Source organism: Eubalaena glacialis, chromosome 6 (genome assembly GCF_028564815.1).
Source record: "Eubalaena glacialis isolate mEubGla1 chromosome 6, mEubGla1.1.hap2.+ XY, whole genome shotgun sequence".
Taxonomy (NCBI): Eukaryota; Metazoa; Chordata; class Mammalia; order Artiodactyla; family Balaenidae; genus Eubalaena; species Eubalaena glacialis.
In genome coordinates, this window is record NC_083721.1 from 47,502,342 (window position 1) to 47,521,945 (window position 19,604).

General features: G+C 41.0%; 1 protein-coding gene across 1 annotated transcript in view; it reads right to left on the bottom strand.

Moving 5' to 3' along the window:
* DCBLD2 (discoidin, CUB and LCCL domain containing 2) overlaps nt 1–7,112 on the bottom strand; it is a 99,169-nt gene extending 92,057 nt beyond the window's left edge. The window contains exon 1 of the mRNA XM_061194051.1: nt 6,460–7,112. Within this exon, the coding sequence (XP_061050034.1) occupies nt 6,460–6,736 (277 nt within the window). The 5' untranslated portion in view covers nt 6,737–7,112. The remainder of the gene's footprint in view (nt 1–6,459) is intronic.
* Between the last annotated feature and the right edge of the window lie 12,492 nt (nt 7,113–19,604).

The following is a 19,604-nucleotide window of genomic DNA, read 5'->3' on the forward strand; positions in this document are numbered from 1 at the left end:
CACTGGACCATCAGGGATTTCCCCTAAATTCATATTTTTGAATGATGAACATCATGATAAGTATTAGAAATAAGAAAATGAATAAAACTCTCTGCCAGAAACAAATATTTAATATACATTGTGATTAATTACTGAACAGAAAAAACAGGAAATTACTATTGGAGATGAGTGTGTGTGGTGACAAAGAACTCTTCTCAGAGGGCATGATACCCAAGAAGGGTTTTGAAGGATGATAAGGAGGTTACCAAGCACACAACGAAAGGGGCTCTTTCTCTTCAAGTGGAGAAAATGACACATGTCAAGAGATCAGTATCGGGAACAAGGCAAAACAGGATGAAATTATATATTAGAGGAATAAAAATCTCAGGCTTATACCTGAACTGTATACAAAGGGTGAGGGATGCTGGCATGAGATTAAGTCAGAGAGAAAGGGAGGGGCCAGACTCTGAAAAAATTACATATATAATATGCAAAGGAGTTTGTATTGTATCTTATAAAGGGGCTGCTGGCCACACTATGGAAGTATTAACATAGCTCCAAGAGGGCAGTACCCCAGTGCACAGAACCATGGCCCTTAGAAAGCAACCATATTTGCCCAAATATGGGGCAAGTGTGCAGGGTATGGGGCTCAAGGAGGAAGCAATGGGCCAGGACCAGAGGCTGAGGCATGCTACTCATTGCAGCAAGAATGACTTTGACACTCACATGCTTTCCTGACTCCCTGCTGTTCTGATGCTGTGATCTTAACTCCTGAAATGTCTGCCATCCCTGTGAACTAGAAACCTACCAATCCTAAAAGCTTACCAGCTTAAAATCATTTTATCAGCAAGGTTTTTCCTACTTCCCAGGCATTGTGAGCTCTCCCTCCCTTACAAACTCACAGCACTGTGCAACTTCCCTTGGTTATTTATCCATATACTCCAACTTGAAGATAATTATTTCCCCAACTAGCCTGTAGGATCTCTGAAGACAATGACAATATTTTACTCTATCGTAACTGTCTCAGGATTCTATTGACCTATGTGCACACATCCCTGGGAGCTTATAGTTGGTACTCTTCCATGCTGATAGTTTTTAATGAGAGAATGATAAAGAGTACCAGCATTTTCTCTCTTATCCCAAGCAATTAAGTTTGCACACTTAAACTGCAAACTCACATGCACTGTACTCCGCAAAAGAAAGGAACTCCTGGCCTACTCTCCTTAGAAAGCAGTTGAGAGAGCTTGCATCTTGAGGTCTTCCCCATGATTCAAGCAGCTAACCAAAGTTCTTCTTTCAACTACATATCCTTCAGAGTGCAGGTGGATCTAGTAGGTGATGTCCTGGCAACCTTTTAAGATCACCCCGTTATACCATCTGCTTCAGTGGACACTGGCATTCATTAAATTCTAGTTTATTTGAATATCTGTATTTTTTGTCCTCATGGGAGTATATTGATTTAATCCACATAAGGACCTGGAAAATTAGCATTATGTGTTTCTAAACTAATACTTTGAACTGACATACTTTCTCAAAGATCCTATCCTGAATGAAGAATTTAATCAAATAAAGAAAATAATGTAATAGCAGTTCTAAACAATATAATAATTACTTCACAAATAATGAATGTCCTGTGAAAAATTTTTAGATTTTGAAATTTTTGTCTTGCTGTATTTTCAAAGTATGCTTCTGTGTGCTAAATCAGCCTACAAATTAATTTTAACATGATATGTCTACAGAGCTTAACACCACACTATTAAAATTACAACCACATAAGATTATGTAGGTATGTGAATATGGACTAGAAAGGAAGATAAAAATTATAAATGGATAGATAAGGGGGTAGGACTGTGGATAATTATAAGTTAAGTTTTTGGTTTTGAGTAATTGTTATATAATTGTTATCTGTACAATATTTTTAAGATAAATAAAGTGCTAAGGCCATAAGGTTGTTATAAAGTAAACTGAATCCATGAGCAACACAAGAAAAACTGCCAAGCTGTCTCACTTCATATTTCAACAATCACATTTAGCAAATATCACTATTTACATTTAGCAAATATCACTATCTCTACAAAGCTTTTCCTGATCCTTATAATTTTATGTCATCATTCCACATCCTTCCAACTAGTCAAGAAGTGGAAGTGGAAACTAACTATTTGCATGCATCAATTAATACCCAGTATTACCACCTGAGCTTTCACACCCCAGGTTCATTTTGTAAAGTATAGTCCTAAATTTAAAATCTAACTCTATGTAAATCTAGCCTTTCCTCATCATACTATCTGATTCTTTCTTTTTGGAAATTAATTAATTCATTTGTGTTTTAATTCTAGTACTGGTACTTTAACTCATACCCATTTCACTATTTTTTTTTTTAATGTTGGTCTTCTAGAATGAAGCTTAGATGTTCAAACAGAACTATTAACTATTTCCAGAGGGAAATAAAGTTTTCTCTCTGCTGATAACATTGGGAAATCTACCTAAAAATCATTAACATGTAATTTTACAATTAATTTTTCGTTTACAAGTTTTTAAAATGTGGATTTTAAATCTGATCATTAACACTTATGGAATACGTGCTATATTTCTAACTTTCACTATGTAAAATTAATCAGAAATATAGCATAAAAAGGATGCTCTGATTTTTGCCTCTGAACAGTAAGTACATATAAGAGCCTTAATGTTTTATCAGACCAAAAAAAGATAACGGAAAATTCTAAATTAACAATGTCAATATTACTAATAATCACAAATGTTCTTTGCAGAGGGACATGTTCTTCATTTCTGACAATTCACAAATAGTGTTCAAAAACTATTTCCCCACATCACAAGCAAATAAAGGCACTACTTGACAGACTGTATATTTTTTTCACACATTAGTTCAAATATTGTGAAATTGAATGATTCTTTTTAAGAAAGAAACTGATTTGTTTGATAGATAAATTAGCCAACAAAAATCACTACCTTCACAAACATTTCATGTTAATAGGCATAAAGTCAGTCTCAATGGATTTTACTCTGATATTTTACCACATTCAAATAATACTCTAACCCAGAAGGTAGGCAAACCCTCCATGACACAAATGAGGAAGCTGAGCTCCTAAGATGAGGTGACACAAATTCCTACAGTCATAATGTAAACCAGAGACTTAAATTCATTCACAGTAGACCCTCAACTTCCTATTAAGTTAATTTATTACAGTAACAAATAGGCAATCAGCATAATAAGTTCCACAAATTCAAGTTTTTTAGAAAGACATACATTCTACAGGAAAAAATGCTTTCAATAAAAAAAAAAAAGACTTTGAAGGTAAATTTAATATCAAACTTAGAACTCAAAATACACAAATATAAGCCATGCCTAAAACACCATCATAGTTAAACAGATGTGAATAAACAGAATTTATACATATATTAATGAAATAAGGTTGGTTAAAATACATCTCTGTTGTGAAAGGTTGACAAGTTTTCAGACCAATGATAAATTTTATTCTGGGCCAAATAAAAAGAAAAAACACTTGGTCAGCAGAAAATCTGCTGAGGAATAGCTATGTATGGCATTAATTGGAATGAATGTAGTATCTTCTGCTACTTCAAAATGATGTCTGAAAGATTAGAAAAAAATCCTGAAGCACAGTTCTACCTCAGCATACACATTCAATGCATTTCTACCTAGGCTGGCTAAGGGAAAAAAGAAATCTGTATCTCACAAAACATTCTTTCACAGCTTATTTTTTATTGTGACTATATGTAAATTGCAGAACATTTGGAAAAGCATAAAGAAATTATCTACAACTCTACCATCAAAAGACAACTGTTATCTTTTTTTAAAATTATTTCCTTCCAGACTTCTTACCAAGACTTCTTATAAAGGAGAGTAAAAATTCCAGCTTGTAACTTAACATTGCAATATTGTAGACATTCCCATTATTAAAAATTCTATAGGCTTTTTAAAGCACTGCTTCTCATTTTGAAATTAGACTTCTTTTTAGGTTATGTGAAGAATCCCAGTGGACCCTAAAGCACATCTGTTAGACTAGTAACACTGACTGCAGTTCCACCACAGACCGCATCAGGGTCCTTTGAGTAAGAAATATAATTTTTAAAAATTAGGGAATTCAAATCCCATATAATTCCTGAGTTTTCAGGCAATGTATACCTAAATGGCCCTTACTTTATCAATTTCGTAAGCTCAAGATTAACAATGATAGGCACTTCCTTGGTGGTGCAGTGGTTAAGAATTCGCCTACCAATGCAGGGGACACGGGTTCAAGCCCTGGTCCGGGAAGATCCCACATGCCGCGGAGCAACTAAGCCCGTGCGCCACAACTACTGAGCCTGCACTGTAGAGCCCACGAGCCACAACTACTGAGCCCACGTGTCACAACTACTGAAGCCCGCGCACCTAGAGCCCGTGCTCCACAACAAGAGAAGCCACCACAATGAGAAGCCCGCGTACCGCAAGGAAGAGTAGCCCCCGCTCGCCGCAACTAGAGAAAGCCCGCGCGCAACGAAGACCCAACGCAGCCAAAAATTAAAAAAAAATTAAAAAAAAAAAGATTAACAATGATAATCAGTTATAGCTATTTGTACTTTACCCTTTTCAAAACTCCTGTGTACTAGCATTTCATTTTCATCAAGCTAGTAAATAGGTATGTATTCTCTTATCACTGATGGAGAAAACTGAGGTACAAAGAAATTAAATGATTTTTAAAAATTTACCCAATAAACAGGAGGACTAGAAATCAGGTCTTTTAAATTACCAGCATCATTTCTATTTGTGTTCATCTACACTGATGTTTATATAACATGACACTGTGAAAGAGAACCATGTTAAAATGCTTTGGTAAAAACTGAAATTAAACTTAAAAAAATAAGGTAATGTTGCATGTTTAATTAGACCAGGTTTAAGAAATTCTAAAAGCAAGGCAATCATCTCATTTGGAGGGGAGACATATAACTGGTTCTATACTGTTCAAAGATTTTTTTTTAAACATGATATAAACACTTTCAGACCTTGAAATAAGCAAAATGGTCAGAATATTCTGGTTATGTAGTTAGAGTTCTGTATCAAGGTACCTTATTTTTTGTGTCTTAGTTTCCTTATGTTTGAAATGGAATAACAATACTTATCTCAGATGGCTGTGGTGAGGATTAAGTGAGTTAATAGACATAAATCACTTAGGGCTGTGCCTGCCACAAAGTAAGACCCAATCAATCAGTGTTAGCCATATATAAGCCTGTTTTGCTTTTTCTTTCTACTAGGAGGAAAACAGAAGCATAGGTTCTAAAACTTAAATGGAGGAAAGGATTTCACACTAATTTATTAAGTGCTGATATTCAACAATTCGTTTAAGGAGATGATCTAACTGAAACCTGAATGCTGCCTAGATCTGAAAGAGGTCAGTTTACCAAATACATTTTTCCCATTTACATTCTATTTCCACATGCCTGTCAAAGTTTCAGCATCTTCACAATGACAGGCTTATGGCCATGATTCCACACTTTACTGAAAACCATATGAGAGCAACATTAAGCTGGACTTAAATGTGGAGATCAACCAAAACCCAAAACCCAAAAACCAAAACCCTTCCCAGCGATAAGTAACAATCCAATCCTTACCCCTCTCACTGCAATAAAATGCAGTGAAATGCAATGGAAAAACGTGTTCAATAACTGATGCCAAACTGTTTCAAAAATTGCTGTTCGCTGCCTGAAAAAAGTACTAAAAAAGGGGAGGAAATCAGCCTGGCATTCTCTTTCCATTATGATTATTAAGTAAAGTTTTTTTTCAAGGATTGTTGACGGAAAAAAGTTTTGTCACTTTCTGTAAGGGCTTGCCCTTTTAACACGGAACGCTCCATTTGGGCAAGAGTACGCTGCCTTGGGTCCCAGACCCAGTGTCTGACCCAGGCAATCTAGACCACCATCCTGAATAGGCAGGGATTGCAAACAGCATGTTCTAAATCCAGGACTCAAAGATAACCAGAATAAACTTTATTCGATTTTGAACCTGAGCACACTGACAAAAGATGATAATTATCATCACTTGCCTTCAATGGATTTAAATGCTATTTAATTACCTTGCATTTCTACTCTGGCCATCCATCCATTTAGCTTAACATTAGGAGTCGCATCTCCAAAACTTCTTTTCCTCTCCAAGACTTTCCCCAGTAGAAGAATCCAATACCCCAAAGGAGGCCTTCATAGCAAGGTCTCAATTCCCTCTTTTCAGAAAAATGAATGGGCTTCCCCAAAAGTAAAGCCGCGCCAACTTGGGGGACAACAGACAGCCCATCTCAGCAACTCAACCCAGCGAGTGCGGGGCCAGGTCTGGCCACGCACCGAAGCGCACCGCACCTACCCCGCGCGTCTGCAGATTCATTAACGGCCCGTACACCCGGCGCCCAGGTCCCTCGACGCCCCCACCGCCCCCCCGGGGCTCCGCGCGCCGCGCACTCCTCGGGAACCACTCACCTTGCTGGGCTCCGGCGTCCTCGAGCAGCAGGAGCAAGATAAGTAAGAGGAGGAGGAACAGAGGCATGGGGAAGGAGGAGGAGGAGGAGGAGGAGGAGGAGGAGGGGGAGGGGGAGGGGGAGGGGGAGGGGGAGGGGGAGGGGGAGGAGTTGGAGCGGGGAGGGAGGGGGTAGGAGCGGGAGAGGGGGATCGCGGCCCGGGCGGGGGCGGCGGCCGCGGCCCGGACTAGGAAACGATGAGGGCTGTGCCCGGCTCTCACCACCGCCCGGCTCGCCATCGCGGCGGCCGGCAGTCCGACTGCATAGTGCGGGCGCCCCGGGGCCGCGGCACCGGGCGAGGAGGCAAAGGCAGCGGCGGGAGAGTGAGAGGCAGCGCGCGCTTCGCCCCGCTCCGGGACCCCCTCCGCCCCTCACTCCGCGAAACCTCCTCCTCTTTCGTCCCTTCCCTCCGCTCCCCGCCCGGAGACCCCAGGCCGGAGCGCAAGGGAGGGGAGGGAAGGAAGTGGGGTGCTCGAGCCGCGGAGGGCAGCTGGGGGACGCGCCTCCCGCGCCGCGTTCCTCAACCCGACCCCTGCCCGCCGCGCTCGCCCCGGACTTCGGCTAGCTGGCAGGGCGGTCGCCCGCTCCCTCGCGCTCCCTCTCGCGCGCGCTGGCCACGCCTTCACAGCCCGCCACGGCCAATCCGCGGTCGGCTCTGGTCCGTCTCCCTCTGCGTCACCCAATCAACACGCTCTCTCCTCGATCGACCCGTTAGCTCCGCGGCCCACTCCTCGAGCTCCACCGCCCCTCATCTCTCTCCTCCAATCCCTGCGGCCTTGGGAAGCGTCCCACCCGCCCCCCCAATCCGGGTTCCGCCCCCCCAATCCGGGTTCCGCCCCCAAACTCGGGCCCCCGGCAGCCCTCGCCCGGCCCGCGCTCCTGTTATTGTTGGGACCACAGCCCAAGCTGATCCGGCTGAGGCGGCTGCTTGCTCTGGTCAATGACTTCCGGGACTTCCCCCAGCTCGCTCTTCCCTGCTCCTCGGGCCCAGCTTGCTCATTGCTCCTCCCCCGCCGCACATCAGGCCACTGGAAGGGGTGGGAAACAGGGATCCTGGCTGGTTTCAGCTGGGAGCCGAGTCTAAGGGACTTTTTTTTTTTTTTCAATAGCAGAGCGTGTTTTTTTATTAAAACTACAGCCAGTTGTTGCAGCAACTCCAGATACAGTGTTAAATTTAAAAAATATATGTATTTCCTGCTTCCTATGCCTTTTACTATATTTACTATTGGGGAGGGACAAAAAAGTATATAACAAGATACATGCCCCTAAAGCAATTTAAACCTAACATCCTAACATGCATTGAGCCATTCTACCAAGACTTGTTGAACACCTGCTGTCTACCTGCAAACCCTTTGCTAAGAGTTGTGGGATTTGCAGTCATAATACAGAAATCTTCCAGGATCTTGTATTGGGACAGAGATGGAAATACATCATGAAAGTCAGAATAAAATAAGTACTAATTCGAGTCACAGGTAATCTGATGGAGACTGTAAGGGGATGGAGTGACAAAAAAGAACTGGTTTGGGGAAAGGGGAATCCACAGGACTAGGTGGAGATTAGTTTTAGGAGAAAGGTGCCATCTGGATGTTCTTAACATGGGCCTCTAGGAGGAGGATGGTGTCATTAATAAACAGGAATGGTGGGTCAGATTGTGTGAGCAAGTGAGTTAATTTTGGACATACTGAATGTATTTGAGATATCCACTAGCTTGTGTGTGAAGTTACATAACAGGCAGGTGGACATTTTAGTCTAAAGCTCAGGTTGAGAAGTACCTCGAAGTCATGGGTGAGGGTCATAAGTAGATGTGATTTCAAAACTATGGAAGGGATTAATATCCTCAAATGAAAATCCGAGAATTCGAAAGGGCTTTGAAGGTCATCTTTTTCAATTCTCCTGCTGACCCCTCATACACTGAACCCTTCTACCAAATTTCTTAAATAAGCATTTATTGGATGCCTATTAAACCCTATTGTGCTTAAGACTTAAGGTAGACAGTGGGCAAACAAAGTTCAATCAGAGGAACCTATGTTCTGCGGGGGAGGCGAACATATAAACAAATCTATTGCTATCAGTGCCACGCTGGAGGTGTGGACTGATGCCACAGTACCACAGTGGAAGGAGTTCAAGGGACCCATCACAGTGAGGATGAAACTCCAGCAGAGTCTTGAATGCGACGACAAAGTGAAGAAGGTGATCTCAGGCCAGAGGCAAAGTAGGCTGGCTCACAGGCACCACGGTGAATGGTGTTGATGGAGCGGAATGGGGTAAACAATTGCTGACTTAATGGGAGTAACTGAAGACTAGTGTGTAAAAGTGGGTAGGGGCAAGATCTAAGACAGGCTACGAAGTCAGGATTTTATTTTGTAACATTAAGAAACAACTAAAGGGCTCTAAGAAAGAGTGACATTATCAAATTTTTATTTTAGGAAGCTCAACCAGACAGGTAGGTGAGGAATAGACTGGAGGAAGAGCAATTCTGGAGGCCAGGAAGAGCCAGTCTGGAGACTGGTCCACTGATTTTGTACAGCTAAAGGGAGTGACGGTGAGTCTGAACTGCAGTAGCAGTGGGCTTGGAAAGGGGAGACTTTCCAAGGAATATTTATGAATGTCGTACTGATTAGATGTGGGGAGTAAGGAGGAGTTGAGGAAGATGCTCAGGTTTCTAGGTAGAAGGCAGTGCCTATCATACAACAAGGGAATGCGAGAAGGGAAACTGGTTGGAGGAGGACGTAGAAGACAAGATCATGAGTTCAGTACTGGGCCTGACGAACATGATGTACTAATGTGGCGGGCCATCAGTCATGTGCTGAGACTTCTGCGGATAGATAGTCTCTCTGAGACAACCCATCTTGTTTGTTGGACAATTCCTTTCATCAGGTATTGAGTGATAACCTTGAGGTCACAGAGGTGGTAGACAGAACAAGATATTATGAATCTCAGTATGGCATTCTATTGACTACATAGAACTGCACCAGAGGGAGAGGATTCACCTGTGAGCTAACAGGTTATAGAAGGCTTCCTGGAACAGGCAAAACTGGGCCATAGGCGCCTCTATTCCTTGTTAACAGAGGATGAAAAGATCCCGACTAGATATACCTACATATACCTAAAACAAGAGGTAGGAGCACTTATATTTTTTCATCCCTTTTTTTCATTCCTGTTTTATTGACCCTTTGGTATCTTAAAGGGTTATTAAAAGTGGAGAATAGATAGGTGAAGAGGTTCTAAATGAGGTCAGTGGCAGGAAGGGGATGAGAAAGAGACAAATTAGAGTTATACAGAGGTGAAATCAGACGTTCTTGGTGACTGATACCATTTGACAATTTCGATGTGTATTCTTATGCTTCAGTTTCCTGGGTTTTGCTTTGGAAATACAGAGACCAGAACTCTGGCTAGAGAACATCTGTGGAGTTCCTATTGCTGTCTGTATGAGGGAATTATAGGTATAGCACAGATGTGGGAAAGCACTGAAGCTCTTTCTGCCTCTATTCTCTCCCCACTTCTGGTCATTGTCATTCTACTAAGTTGCAAAAATGATGACAGAAGACTGCTCTGAGAAGACCAAACTCTTGTAAAACTTCACACCAGTGGAATATAACAGGCACTCATTTCTAAGATAATGCCTGGGTAGAGTGGAATTCTAGTTTATGTGAACTTTCTCACTGCCTACATGCTGCTCTGGCCAATTTTGTCACCTTCCTTGCCTCTGGGACTTGGTGTGTTTAGGGGCTGACATCTGCTGAAGCAGGGGGAGCAGTACTTGTCCAGGACCATTAACCCACATGACCCAGATGCCTGGGCCAGGTCAGAACTGAGGATTCTTTTCTTTTTTTTTTTTTTAATTAATTAATTTATTTATTTTTGGCTGTGTTGGGTCTTCATTTCTGTGCGAGGGCTTTCTCTAGTTGCGGCGAGTGGGGGCCACTCTTCATCGCGGCGCGCGGGCCTCTCACTGTCGCGGCCTCTCCCGTTGCGGAGCACAGGCTCCAGACGCGCAGGCTCAGTAGTTGTGGCTCACGGGCCTAGTTGCTCCGCGGCATGTGGGATCCTCCCAGACCAGGGCTCGAACCCGTGTCCCCTGCATTGGCAGGCAGAATCTCAACCACTGCACCACCAGGGAAGCCCCCAGAACTGAGGATTCTTATCAGGACCCGAAGTGGATAGGTCTGGAGGAGGCCATCATCATAGCAGCCAGAGACCCCCAGAAGCTAAAGTGCTTCCACAAAGGAGACCCAGATCCCAGCTCCTTCCTACAGAGTCTTAAAAAGATATGTGCTTTAGAGGTTTCCTTGGGGACAAGACCAACAAAGAAAACACAAACTGAGCAGTGTCTTCACTGCACAGGAGTTCATTGACGTGCACTATAACTTGTAGCAGTCATGGTGGACTCTATTTGTTGACTGGTAAATGAATTAATGCTTTGGATGAAGGCTCTGGGGAAGACTAAGGCTTTAGGAAAGCCTTAGTGGGGTAGTTATATACGAAATTCAAGAAAATTAAAATATGTATTATTTTCATGTATTTGTTTGTTTAGTCCATGTTAAGAAATTTAAAAATAAGTATAGATTCTCAGCTTAAATTAATTCCCAGACTGTCCTCCCCTTTTTGTCCTCTCTCTCTTCCTCTTTCTCTCATTCTTTCTTTCTTCTCTCTATTGATAATGAGTGGTGGAATCGAGAAAATGGAATTGATCTGTAGAGAAAAGGAGAAATATGAAAAGAAAGGTTACATTCCACTGTTTCTGCTTCCAAATGAATCCCAGCTCTGCCACTGCTAAGGAAATAAGATGGAGGAAAAGAACCTGGGGGCTGGTGTCTTTGCTTCTGTCTGTACAGAAACATCTGGGTTTCAGTGGTATGATACAGTAAGAATCATTGGCACCATCATTGCTATTAAATGTCTGTTATGCATTAATAAAACAGAAGAGGCTCATTTAATATGGCATTTATACTGGAAACCTAGGGATGATGGTATGTAATGAATCACTGATGGGCTTTATCAGTGAGTGTGTATTTTTGGCAGGATAACAGAAAGAGGGAACAAAAGAGAATTTACTTTTGTGATCTTTTAGAGGAATGGGAGAAAGAAGAATGTGGCAGTTCTGGGGAAATATTTCAAACTTCAAAGACCAGAGCCCTAAGATCTGGTTACTGTTTTCACAGGAGCATTTTCGTTGTCCTGTTGACTGTTTGGATAAATGTTTACAACCAAGATTGTTACTAAATGTCTGAATTGTGCTGAGGAGACTTTCTTCTTTTCCCTGAATGGAAGTGCTTTGGATACATTTTTCTATCTTGTAAGCTTCTTTCAGTGAGTCATGTCAGTCAAATGTAGCTCTCAGGTTTATTACTCCTATTTCCTTAATATTTATAAATTATTTCTTTAGGTATCTGTTATGGCAAATTTAAGACAGAAGTGTTAGAACCTAATTTATAGAAGATATTGAATTTCTGCTAGTGGATAATGCTGTTAAATAGTTTTTCTCGGCATATTTCAGCAACATGGCTGGCTGTGATCATTTTCCATTTGCCTCTTCCTCCATTACAAGCATTTCTCTCTCTTTCTACCTCTCCTTCCCCACCCCACCCTCCTTGGTTTTTCTAGGAACATAAGAAATTTAACCAGTTCACTTTCTTCTGGGTCAGAACAAGGAGGCTTCAGCTTGACATTTTATCTCTGATGGAAGCTGCAAAGGATTTAAGTGAAAAGTCCCCTCCATAAGATCAACATCATGCCGAGAAATTAGAGGATTAATTACACGTGAATGGTTAGCAGAGAACTGAAAATTGAACATACCAGAGTATTTGCAATAATATGATTTAGGTGTGCAGTAGCTGCATGCCTACCCTGCTCTATATGCCTGTATTCTTTCCTCTGGGACCTTTGCTGGCAGCACAGTCCAGAATTAAACATATAGAGATGAAATGTTGTTTGGCTTCTGAGAAATTGAGTTGTTTCATGAGCTCATGGAAACAGTTCTGGACCAGACAGTTGTATACAACTTGAAAGTGCTATATAACCTCCAGTAAGGCTCCTGACCTCTTTAGGTCTCAGTTTCCTTGTCTGGAGCAGAAGATGTTTACGTCTCATTACATGCATAAAGGTTGACAATTCTTCCAAATTCTCATTGTCTGCTGCTCCCTCTCATCTCACAGCCAAATTCTAAGTCCTTAATCCCTAAATCACTTCGTATTATAGGGGGGAGAGGAAACTGATGACTACAGAATTCCTGTCTGGGACAGCATTGTCTGTGCTGAGCAGGAGTGTGCTTTAAAGGGTGTGCTTCACACCCGCTTACCCTGCCCAGCAATGCCTTTATGAACTGGGGCTGGGTGAAGAGCTCCAGTTCTGCTCTGTGAAAGGAGCTAATGGGAGCTTGGAGGGGGAGGGTGATCTTACCAGGAAGGAGATGGGGGAGGCCAGAGGAGATAAAACTGGCCAGCGATTTGAACGGAAGCTGGAGCTGAGGAGAGGTGAGAAATAGTGCAAATTCCCCAGTGGTTGGAATGCAAAGATGCTTTGAAAGACAGAGATAGTTTGATAAATAATTCTAGTTGTTTGAGGCATATGCCACCCCCATACCACCTTCCTCCCAGATTCTTCATTAAGTTTGCTATAGTCACAGCCTAGATTGGGTGAAACTTTGGGAAAAGGGGAGTTGCACACAAGTTGGACAGGGCACAATCAGGTTGTAGAGCTTACTGATCCTATATGGAAAAGGGCTGCCTCCTCAGGAGGTGAAATGACAGCGGAGATCAAAAATTCAGAGAAAGAAGGAGACTCCTAGAACCAGAGATTTGGTGAAACCTAAACCGCTACGCCACTCCCCATTTCTTGACAAGAAGAGACTAGGATTCCGTCCCTAGGTAAGTCAGGATATTCGAACAATTTTATTGAAGTATTAAAGGACCAGGTGATTGTAGCAAGCTAGAAGATTTGGCATCAACCAGGTAGCTGACATCTATTATACTAGGACAAGTGAATAATAATACAATAATTATACTTTTTATTTTCTAGGATCCAAGAGAATAGAATTAGGGATTTTTCTTCTATTTTTTTTAACATCTTTATTGGAGTGTAATTGCTTTACAATGGTGTGTTAGTTTCTGCTTTATAACAAAGTGAATCATCTATACATATACATACATCCCCATATCTCCTCCCTCTTGCATCTCCCTCCCTCCCTCCCTATCCCACCCCTCTAGGTGGTCACAAAGCACCGAGCTGATCTCCCTGTGCTATGCGGCTGCTTCCCACTAGCTAGCTATTTTACATTTGGTAGTGTATATATTTCCATGCCGCTCTCTCACTTCGTCCCGGCTTACCCTTCCCCCTCCCCGTGTCCTCAAGTCCATTCTCTATGTCTGTGTCTTTATTCCTGTCCTGCCCCTAGGTTCTTCAGAACGCTTTTTTTTTTTTAGATTCCATATATATGTGTTAGCATACGGTATTTGTTTTTCTCTTTCTGACTTACTTCACTCTGTATGACCAACTCTAAGTCCATCCACCTCACTACAAATAACTCAATTTCATTTCTTTTTATGGCTGAGTAATATTCCATTGTATATATGTGCCATATCTTCTTTATTAGGGATTGTTTTTAATGTGCATATTACTTCTTTCAACGATTCCTTTTGGATCCTTTAATTAAATTCTAATTTAGAGTCTTTAAATGCAATAAGTCAGTAAAATAGGAACTAATACTTTAAATAATTGCAAGCCTTTGGAAATTTAGTGTTTAAAAGGAATACCTAAGTCTTTTATAACATTTTTTTAAAGTTAGCTAATTAATTAATTAAATTATTTTTTTGGCTGTTTTGGGTCTTCGTTTCTGTGCGAGGGCTTTCTCTAGTTGCGGCAAGCGGGGGCCACTCTTCATCGCGGTGCGCGGGCCTCTCACTATCGCAGCCTCTCTTGTTGTGGAGCACAGGCTCCAGACGCGCAGGCTCAGTATTTGTGGCTCACGGGCCTAGTAGCTCCGCGGCATGTGGGATCTTCCCAGACCAGGGCTCGAACCCGTGTCCCCTGCATTGGCAGGCAGATTCTCAAGCACTGCGCCACCAGGGAAGCCCCCCTAAGTCTTTTAAAACAAGTATATCCTCTCCTTCATATCCTATTCACAGACGACTAGCTAATGTTAGCCTGTCTTTCAACACAATAAGATATAAATGAGATGCAGAATATATTATACATTTTCATTTAAACAGATCTTTTTATTTGGGGCATTCTATTAGCCATGGTTTGTGAAGTGACAGATTGTGGACTAAAAGGAAATAATATATTGTTCAGATTAACCTGATTTGCCATGAGCTTCTGCATTAATCATCAGGTTTTAATACCAATAGAAGTAATGCTTTACATTTGACTGACGTACACTATCATTTTGTTCATAGTTAGCATACTGCACAAAAGTGAAAATGTGAGGAATTTTTCTGAAGCATTGATTGCAGACCAAGATAACTCCTAGGAGAGAAACAAAGCAGAATATAATCTCCCTGACCTAGCTAATTTTTTTTTTTAATCTTGAAGGACAGTACATGCCTAGTGCTCATACAATTTTGAATAAATAAAACTATTTTCTCACCATATATCTGGCATTATTTACTGGTGATCCCTTTAAATCAAAGCTTAGTTCCCATGTGTAGATCTGAGAATATGTAGATTCATTTTGGATAAATATAATCATTGTATTTGCTACTACTGACGACTAAAATGGAGGGTGAGAGAAGGCCTTTGTAAAATATATAAATTATTAAGTTACAAAAAGTCATAAGTAACAAAATATCATGGATTTCCTCTTTACCTAGATCTCATTTGGAAGATGCGCAGATATTAACAGCCCCATCTAATGATAAAGTTTAACTATTTGTTTAGCTGTTTGATTTGAAACAGTAAAAGTGATTTTATTTCCCCCAAATCAAATAGCAGACATAAGGTAATTCAGAATTCAATTTGGTCTTTTTGTCATGTACGATTATTCACATATGTAAAAATAATATTAACAAAGTAATTCCTATCACAATATAAATATATCCACTCACTCTAGAAACTGTTAGATAGTCACATATGCATGGAATTAATTAAATCACCTACAAAATAATATCCCCAACAGAGAGCCATGCAATACTGTATATAATTAAATTGAAATTCTCTCCTAGTGAACAAACTCTTAACAGCCATTCATACATGCTTATGGCAGCTGCCCATTTAGAGAAATTAAACATGGCCCGGAATGAAATTTTTTAACACCATCTGTGTCCTAATGGAAAACAAAATGAAACAAACAAGCCATGTTTAAAGATCCGTTAAAATATTACACTCAAATCCCATCTGTAATCACATATTCTCTCCTGAAAGTTACTTCCCAACATTTATGTCTATATATTCTGTGTGTAGAGAATTTAAGCCCTTCTTTACCTGTCAAGATTTTTTTTCCTGGTCCTAGAATCATTTTCATAGTTGTGACTCTCATTCCATTCTATCATATGAAATAAATCCCACCTTTATTTTCCCAAACCAAATCAGTACAAGAGGCGGCTAACATTCATGAAAGGTAGAGTGAGTAACCTCTAAATATCTTTCTTTAAAAATTATCTTCATGGACTTGAGGTAGCTAATAAATAAGAAAACTATATTTAGGAGAAGACAGTATGAATTGTCACTGATAATATCTTGAGATTGTAAAATATCCTTGAAAAAAAATGTAAAAAAACTCGGAATTCTACAGTTACCAATGAATGTTAATTTTTTCTCCATCACGTTTCCAAATTGATTTAAAAACAAGCTGCATAAAAATTATGACACAATTTTCTAGAATGTGGAATAAATGAGCTACTCTACTGAGATGGTGAGTTCCAACAGAATCACCTGATGGGGCTTCACAAGTTCTGCGAGCCCCCTTATGTAAACCTGTGGACTCCTTTGAGTAGTGGTGGGGAAAATATGGAGAACCATTGGGCTAGAAGATTTAATTCTGACAACCAGGCAGTGTGAGTTCATTAGGGTCTTTGGCTTTTTCAGATTTACGTTGAAAAATCCTTATATGTCTGTTTCTGCCAAGCTTGTGTCCATTCTAAGCTGTATATCTTCCATCTTCTATCTGCTTTGCTGTAAGAGTCTAAAAGAAAACACTTTGATCCGTTAATGGAATGTAGTTGACCCAGTGCCCTCTCTGTCACAATGTTGATTCACAGCCGCCAGGAGCAATGGGCAGCAAGCCAGGCTGCAGACAGTGTCTAAACCCCGGCAACAGGTCAGATGCAGTGCTTGCTTAATGGGCCCCTCGGTCTCCAGCAAGCAGCTTGCCTGTCACAGTGGGTACAGCTTTCTCATGGTAGGAATTAGTTGCACACAATTTCCTGTCACCAGGATTCATCATAAGGCTGTTTGTGATCAGGATGAGGTACTCTCCTACAGCCACTGAAGAATCATGTACTCTAATACTGGGTCACCTCCCATGATCAGGGACCCCAACCAGAAGAGGAAGAGAAGGGGACTCACATTTAGTGAGCATCTACCTCTACTAGGCGTTTTGCATGTTATTGATGTTTCGTGGCATCTCAGTGAACTATAATTATTCACACATGGACACACTTGTTCAGTGATTAGGCCAGGACTCAGCTGGGTTGAGATTCCAAGCCTGCCTCACGTGAGCCATCGTGTTTTTTCCTCTTGACCACACTGCCTCCATATTATTCTGAGAATTTTGCTTATATCACTCAGTGACCTAGATATTTTCTAAAGCCTGCTACCAACAGGCAACAAGTACCTAATAAAAGTGCATTTTAATTTTTTTGTTACAAAATTGTCATTTGATACAGATGGTTATTTTGAAAACTGTGCTCGTAAATGTCCATTTTATCTCTTGTATTTTCTAAAAGTTCATAAAAAATTTGTCTTGAATATTTTGAAAGGTGCACAAGCCCAGGTCCTGGAGTTGTATAGCATTGAATTTAGTGTTCAGAGAATGTATTGGCATTCCTTATCTTTGCCGAGCGGAGTCCCACAAGGGATTAAAGATTCTGAGAGATTAATTTCCGGTTAAAAATGGTGGATTGACCACAAATGTTTATTCCCTCCTCAAAATGATATTAAAATGACATTAGAAGAATTAGGAAAGTATATACCAATAAGGACAAGGGCTAGAGTTTTGTAAATTGAGGGACTATCAGGCAGAAGGGCTGGAATTTAAGAATCAGAGCTGAAAATGGGGGGGAGAGGTGGCAAATAAATGAAAGTCTACATATTGAACTACAGGACTCTAGTGCCCTTTCACCATACTGCTTTCACAATTCCAAAGACCAAGCCACAATGTGTATCTAAAAAATAAATGAAATGTTCTGAAACTTTCTGAGATTCTGGAACATTCTCCCATGCCAGTACTATGCTACTTAAATTTTGTCTTGGACCTGATGAGGGTCTCAGTGAAGCAGGGTTGGTCAGTGGGTACTTTCATCCCATATCCCTGGAGTCCCAATGCTCTGTTTGCATTTTAACAGCTACTTACTAGGTGGGCGAGAGCATGTACTGACTTGGTGCCAACCTAAGTGGCAGGCTCTTTTCCACTGAGCCAGTTTGACAACAAAACTGTGAAATTTTTCTAATGAAACATATGAGAATTCTGTGATCAAATAAACTAGGTCCTGATGGCATTTCTTTTCAACTACCAGTAGATCTTAGAATAACCCTTCACTACCATAACCCCAAAAGGGACAATTTCTCTGTCAAAAGTCATGCTTGTGTCTCTCCTTTGCCCCACCTCCTTCCCTCCTCCATGCTTTCAGCTGCTTTGCTACATCCAACTGCGTGAAGTCCACCTACACCTCCCCACAGTGTGAATAAATGGCATGGTACAAACTATGAAAAGTTACTGGAAATCACAAATATCACTTTACACTGTTGGCTTCTCTTAGCCTAGGTTAAAGGTTTTCGAGAATCCCTTCTGGGAGCTTAATTTTTTTTTCCTTAAACCTTACTGTGAAGTGATCCATAGACCATTGCTTTAAGATCACAGGGATCTTAAGATCCAGGCTTAACTTAACTGTGAATGTCATTCTACATACATGCTTACATTCTAAGTTACTAAATTTTTGCTGCTAGAGATCATGGACTATTTTATACTAATTTTAGTGTCTCTTGCCAGTAGACAGCACCATAGTAGGTTTTCAATAAAAGTTTGGTGAATTAATAATGTATCAATGAAAGAATCGTGACTCTTTTTTTTTTTTAATTTTATTTATTTATTTATTTATTTATTTATTGGCTGTGTTGGGTCTTCGTTTCTGTGCGAGGGCTTTCTCTAGTTGCGGCGAGCGGGGGCCACTCTTCATCGCGGTGCGCAGGCCTCTCACTGTCGCGGCCTCTCTTGTTGCGGAGCACAGGCTCCAGATGCGCAGGCTCAGTAACTGTGGCTCACGGGGGCCTAGTAGCTCCGCGGCATGTGGGATCTTCCCAGACCAGGGCTCAAACCCGTGTCCCCTGCATTGGCAGGCAGACTCTCCACCACTGCGCCACCAGGGAAGCCCTCGTGACTCTTTTGACTCAGAAAAATTGTCTTCTTTTTTAGATTCTAGGTACCACCCTTCTATTTCCAGGTTTTGCCACTAGTTTCTGTCCTAAAGCCCATGTTACAGGATAAAAATAAAAAATAAACCCCTATTTAGTAAAGTCTACATATTCAGGTTTCTGTTATTTGCAACCAAATGCAATCCTAACTGATGTGCGTGTGTGTGGGGAGGGAAGCAGCACAAGCCTGCTGAAACAAGACATAAGGCAGGTCCACAGTGAACATATTCTAAGATGACTGTGTATTGAAAAGATTCTGTTGCAAATTGGCATAAGAGTTGCTTTCATGAATGCTGAATATAGAACTAAAGACTGCTATTCCCTATTTCCTAATCTGATTAAATGAATATTAAGTAATTTATAATATGTTTAAGCATATTCCTCTCAATAGTATAGTAAGATACAAATATGAATGAAGAATGGCTCTCTCATAAGTTTGGGAAGTTTATTAGAGATGACTGGACAGCCATACAAATATATGTGATACAAAGTGGAGTCCTGTGCATACCATGAAATAGGTGTAGATGTAGTGGTTGGAGGCAT